We start from the raw sequence: 6,578 nt of genomic DNA, 5'->3' as shown, positions 1-6,578 counted from the left end.
ATTAAAATCCATATATTTTTGCCTTGTATCTAACATAGGCACTTAAAAGACTTCTGCCCACAAAGTGAGGTATGCATATCTAATCATTTGGCTTAAGTATTATGAATATCTAGAAAAAAAATTAACAGTGAATAAGCTTGGGCACTTCTGGTAAAATATGCTAATTAAGACACTTGAAATTTCCCATATGAAATCTATCTGGACCAAGACAATGAGAAAATAATTACAACAGAGGTAGAATTAGAATTGCCATTTTAATCAACCCCTACAATAGCATTTCACCCTATTTATACAGTTTTTGATTCCATGACCCACTGGTAAGTAATCACTTGAAAATTATGGTTCAGTTTATAATAGGTCTATGCTTTAGATATTATTTCTGCAGAGCCAGGGCTCTGAGGATTACAATAAAGATATGAATCTTGCATAACAACAATCACAATGCAGTTGCTATAGCTGAAAAAAACATTCCGGGTTAAAAAGTCTTGAAGTACTTAAGTAATTTTAAAACACAAGTGAGGCAAAATGTGAGAGTCCAAAAATGTGGATTCAACACACACTGCTGATAATGAAATTGATGATGAAAAGGCATTTGCCCTTTGTTTTATCTTAGTCTAATGCCACAACTGTCTCCTATCATAATACTTTATATACAAATTTTAATAGATGAACTGTCAAGGAATCTCTTCTTGCCAGAGGTGAAAGTATGAAACACTCTCCCATTACACAATCCCTTTCATTTCCCTTGCATTTATTAGGGGTCACAGATTCACTTCCAAAAGGTCAATTCTGCACACAGGTAAGATCGTTGAAGGCGTGCCAGTGAAGAGCCCAATCACAGAATCACACAAAGGCCAGACTAATGTTTTACCGGGAAAAAAAGGCATTATTTGACCTTCTTTTCTCACTACTGAATTTCCCTGAGATAATTTAAAATAAATAAATAAATAAAAAGGCTAGTAAGGCCATCTTTACCAACCACAGAAGTCATTTTAAAAGCATTTAACAATGTGGTGAATAATGTGACGATTAAACTCCTAAAACCCGTGCTAGGTGGTAGCAATTTATTTCGAGGCAGGGGCTGGACAGCTAAGGCCCTGTTTTCAGGAGATATCAGCTGCTTGAAAACCCAGAACGGTCTCTTGAGGAATGTCTGTCTCCCCCACAAGAGTCTCTCTCTTCCCCCAGGATGGTGGCGTCACAGAGGAACAGTTCACTGACAATGTCACAGGAAGGGCAGAAGTATACTTTTTTGATTCATAAAAGCAGTGGCTGGCAATCACAGGAACAACTACACTTGGGCTTTTTTTTAATTTATGTATTTTTTGTTTTTATAAATGTGGATTTCTCAAAGAACAATTTCAGACATTTTAGTTTTTTAGGTTACGTGTCTGATGATGAATTTTTGAAGCTGCATGGCAAAACTGAGTTACTCTTGAACTCTGTTTGCTACGCTCCATGACATTTTAAATAATGGAACTACTGCCATGTTTACTTTCATGTTTTAAGGGGACCAACTGGTTAAAAAGACAACTTATCAAAACAAGGTTATCATAACTGAAATAAGATCTGTACTCTTATTACAACAGGTGTCCTCTTGATGTGAAGCCACCCTAGACATACTGTAAACAAGCTTTAAATTGGACAGCGGGGGGTCAGGGTGTAGGTAGGCAGATGATTTCTTAATGATTTCCTGTTTTTGTGGCAAAGAGGGATCTCAATTACCCCTGCCAGAGAACGATCTTATCAGTCAGCTCACCGAACAAAACCAGTGAGACTGTTCGGATGCATGGCATAAATAGATTAACTTGAGATGTGCTGAACGTAAGAATTTCCAACTTTAAATTTAACCACAAAAGACCTGGCTTTTTAAAGGATTATCATAGCACACATTTGTGGTTTTGTCTTTGACATGACTGTTTTATGTTCTTCTAACTCTCTCAAAAGAGAAGCAGCATATCTTCCGACTTCTAGATTCCCTTACTAGAGTCTGTCTCTGTGTGTGCGCATGCATATGTGTGTGCGCTAAAGATGTGTGCATGTTAGAGTAAGGGGAGGGGGTGACATCAATTACAATGCAAAACTGTTGTCACAGGGGCTTATCTGCTGAGATCAAAGAAAAGCAATACAGAAGTACAATACTCCACACACCTGCCAAGCTAGAAAGACCTCTTGACAGAAAATCTTTCTTTTTTTTCCAACTGAATCTCTTTTCCTCACTACTTTAGTAAACAAGCCACTGGCAAGTCATTAAGCTCAATGCCAAAAAAAGGCAGAAAAAGGTGCCCTGGAAAAGTTAACAACCTAGAAACAAAAGAACTGTTGTCATATGCAAACACAATCCTTATTATACCCAGGCACTTACATGGATGGAAGCCATCAGCTGCTATTAGCGTTTGCTGACATATCTCACTCTTGTTAGAAACAACAAAAACACACAAGGTTTCCGTTGGTTTCCTTTTGTGACCTGCATTACATAGCTCAGTATCAAGTCATCTTAATGAACAATAGTTCATCCAGACATACAGTAATTAGACATACTAATAAACAGTTCAATGCCAAATAACTATTTTGTAAAACCTCCTTGTGTCAGGACATAAAACACTGACTATTTCAGAGTTACATGTTTCCAAAGGTTCCCAAGTTATAAAATCAAATATAAGATGCAGATAAAAAACCAACCATCCTTGTAAAATCAAAAACGTATGTTATTGGTATGATGGATTACTGGTAGAAATAATATACCCTTACAATGTTGTGACTGTGACTAAAGAATGAGTGACACTAAAAGCACTGTTCAACAGAAAAATGCCTCTGGTAGCTGGCACAGGTATTCTCCACTAGGTAAATGTTTGGTACCAAGTACTAAGTGCACCATAACAGTTACTGCCAGAACCACAAACAGGATTTCCCCATTTCCAAAACACAGGGCTGAGGGCTGGAAGCAGCAGCACAAATGGAGAATAAGCATGGCAGAACTTGAGAGCACACATATTGCCACTCACTTGCCAAGAGACCTCTGCATTCTGCATTGCCTTACTATTCTATTATTCCGAGTGGAAACACTGAAGCAAATATTTTAGTTGGCCAACTGACCCTGGATTCTGCATGTACACTCTGTCATGATAACAACTATTTGAAAGTTGAAGCATGTTCATAAAACAGGATGATATGACACTTAAAATGTTAAATAAAACATTGCTAAACACCTAATCCGGTTAAGTTCAACCACCTGAATATGCAAGAAAAATATATTATTTTTGCTCTCAGCAATTAAATGGCTCATTGTTGTTTATCATTAAAAAAGTAACACCAAGATATCCTGCTGTCCGCCCACAGCTTTCCCAGGTTGTTAAAACTTACTTCTTACAGGCTTGCAATAATTAGGCTTCCCCTCGGTCACGTGACTGTGTCCTTCAGTGGCTGGTTCCCTGGGAGACGGTGCTCTTCCGGATGATTCGCTGCCACAAGTATCTAGGGTCACAAGCATTTACTGTTAAACATGTCTGAAGAATGAAAACCTGTTGAACACAAAACTGAGCAGCAAAATATTATTCTGCATCATGAGGGCTTCAGTTGTTTAATTTGATGATATAACAACCATTCCTCAAAAAACTGATGTAAACTTTTACTGCAGGGCCTGACACAGTGGACAACTATCATTGACAACTGGAAGAACCAGAGGTGCAGAAGTCATTCTGCTTATTTTTGTCAAAAAAAACATGGACTGCTGGCAAATACTTGTATAATGTGGTGGGGAGGTTCAGGTAGAGGGCATGCCAGAGCTCTGGATGTCATTTTCTCTCCTTCTGCTCCTGGGTGTGCTCTACCTGGCAAGCTTCTTTTTACTGTCATAAAGGCTGTATTCATCTAAACTGGAAAAAGTATGTGGCCTGATAGCTGCGCAAAAACACAAGACAGTTTTACTCATCTCTCCAAGCCCCATCTTCAGAACTACTGACTTTAAAGTTTTATGGATACTTTGCTCAGTAAATAATCATTTCACAATGACTTTATTCACTGGGTATATATTGTATCATGAACTGCTTTTGTGATGATCCCTACAAAAAAAAAAAAAATACAAATCAGCAAAAGCTAACAATCATATTTACCAAGGCTTGATGCATTTGTTCCAGTGCTACAACATGATCTGTTTGTAAGCAGTGATGGATGGGGCAGATAGGTACAGACCAGCATCACTAGATAAATATGGCATATATCTCACCTTGGAGCTGATGTATGGTAGTATGGCTGTTGTGTTAACAACAGCAGTGTAATGCATCGTAGCATTTAGTGATCACAGTTAGAAATAAATAGGTCTATTCTCAGTACATCCACAGCCCCCTGAGAGGGGAAATCCAGTCTTAACTACAAGCACATTCGAAAGTCCAGTAAAAATCCAACAGCCCCAGTGATTGCTTACTTTGTCCTACTTTGCTATTTTTTGACAGTGCCATAATAATGCTTGGTATAAATAGGATGGTTAACGGTTCATTGCTTGTTTGAAGAAAAATGAAAAAGGGTGTGGGGGTAAGCTTATTTTACATGTGATAATCTTAGGGGCAACTAGAAAGTTAATTAAAAACTATAATTGGCTGTGGTTGCTGTTAATTGTCACCAAGGCATTTCTTCAGACTTTACTGAGGAAAGAAGCAAAAATATTATCAAGGCTTAAGACAGGGGCACAGATACTGATGTATACTAAAAGTCACATGAATATAATTTAAGAAGACAAGGCTGATATTGTCCCAAGCAGGCTGATAAATACTGATATGAACCACTAATCTGTTAATGCATCCATTGGCTCATTTTCTGTATTTGCTTTTTAGGCAGTTTCTTTCATGACTGACTGTGATTTCAAACGTTTCGGAATCCCAACTATATAATGTACCACTCTTGTGTAGGCTACATATAGTTTTCTCTTGTGAATGTTTATGAAATGCTTTTTCCCTTCATTTGCCAGTGGATTATGAAGCTGTGCTACAGTTTAAATAGAAGCATGTTGCTTATACTGAATGACATTTTTATCTAGTGGACCACACCTGACTGGGGTGACAGGCCCAGTAAGAGCAGTACTGTGTTTTAAATGCAAATCAAGGCAGAACAAGACCTTTTTACACTTTTGGGGTTGATTTGCTGACTATCCTGCTGCCCTACCCTACCGTTTTATGCAATATTTGTTTATTACATTTTGCAAAAGGACTTCTGGGACCTTCTTATGGCCCTTTGAGAGCCCCACTCCCGCGTTTACATATATTTAACTTGTACCCTCCATGCAAATGATTTCAGGGCCGTGCCCTTACCTTCTGAGGGTGACAAAAGGGGACTTCTCTCTTGGTGAGGGCCCTGTCCTGGCCCTGTCGGCCCTTCCGGAGGGAGATCGGTATCCGTGGACATGAGACAGTCGTCTTTTCGGGACACACAGCAGAAGGTCCTCCCTTTCCTCAGCCCTCAGCGCTGTGAAAATCCATGTCTTATCATCAGTGCAGGCTTGGAGACACAAGGCTACATCATGCAAGTCAATACTCAAACTGAGAAAGTCGCCTGCTTATTCACACCGAGAAAGTGACGTCGAGCTCCAGTAAAACTTAGTGGAAATCCCCCTTCTACCGCTTTATCCCTTAAACTTGCTGAAAGAGTCCGTATGCAGCCCATTTCTTCACACACACCCTTTTCTTTATCAAAAAGCGACGGATACGTGCAAAGTGTTGTTCCTAACTAAAACAGACACTGTATGTGAAACGCAACTTACCTTTCAAACATGACAACTCCCTTGCTTCAAATCTGATTTATCCCCATCCTTCATTCCTCCAACTCTTAACCCGAGACGAAAGAAGAAGAAAAACTACGTGAAAGAATAAGTTCTTATCCAAAAACTTCAAGGTAACTTTAGTTGCCAGTGTGACCCAGTCTTACTTATTCCAGAGGTTACTGGCGTATAAAAATACGAATAATAGTCCTCGCGACGCTTTCACCATTCAGCGGTGGTATTTTGCTGAGGGGTAGTTGCGTCTGAAACACTTTCATCATATCCGGATTCCTGTAGCACTGAACCCGCTCTTCTCTACCTTTGCTCCCCTTGGCACCAGAGAGGTCCTCCTTGAGCATGTGTCCACAGAAATGAAGTTTGGAGAATCCAAAATAAAAAAATAAAAAAACTTTAGGAACCTTTTTAATCATCTAACATTGATATTCACATTAAAATATGTGATAATATATTTAAATGTTACTAAAGGTTTAGTGAAAGTATCTGTGGAATATCATATATATAATAGGGAATTAAAACAATAAATAAGCTTTCAAAGTTGCCTTGCTCAACCAGTAGCCTACCTAATTGCTCAGCTGTTAAAGAGCTAGGTTTAATTAGTATCAAGTTGGCCATGTGAAAGAAAGCCATAGAATGTGGTGGAAAGGTTCCAACAAGTCGGATCTTTTGTTGAGATTTATTATTCATTCATTCATTCATTTTCTACCCTTAGTCCCTGAACGGGGTCACGGTGGGGGCGGAGCCAATCCCGGCCGGCAATCGGTTGAAGGCGGGGTACACCCTGGACAGGTCGCCAATCCATCGCAGGGCT

At 39.2% G+C, this 6,578-nt stretch overlaps 1 protein-coding gene across 2 annotated transcripts in view; it reads right to left on the bottom strand.

The window, feature by feature from the left end:
- The window catches only part of mdfic (MyoD family inhibitor domain containing), a 31,744-nt gene extending 25,650 nt beyond the window's left edge, over positions 1–6,094 (bottom strand). The window contains exons 1-3 of one of the 2 annotated variants that reach the window (XM_020614406.1): positions 5,753–6,094; positions 5,304–5,457; positions 3,364–3,474 (exon numbers count right to left, since the gene is read on the bottom strand). In XM_020614406.1, coding sequence (XP_020470062.1) covers positions 3,364–3,474; positions 5,304–5,397 — 205 coding nt within the window. In that variant the 5' untranslated portion in view covers positions 5,398–5,457; positions 5,753–6,094. The remainder of the gene's footprint in view (positions 1–3,363; positions 3,475–5,303; positions 5,458–5,752) is intronic. The other variant, XM_020614405.1, reaches the window with a different exon arrangement.
- Between the last annotated feature and the right edge of the window lie 484 nt (positions 6,095–6,578).

Source organism: Monopterus albus, unplaced genomic scaffold, assembly GCF_001952655.1.
Source record: "Monopterus albus unplaced genomic scaffold, M_albus_1.0 scaffold145.1, whole genome shotgun sequence".
NCBI lineage: Eukaryota > Metazoa > Chordata > Actinopteri > Synbranchiformes > Synbranchidae > Monopterus > Monopterus albus.
Note: the sequence above shows the minus strand (reverse complement) of the source record. Positions and strands in the feature narration are given on the sequence as shown.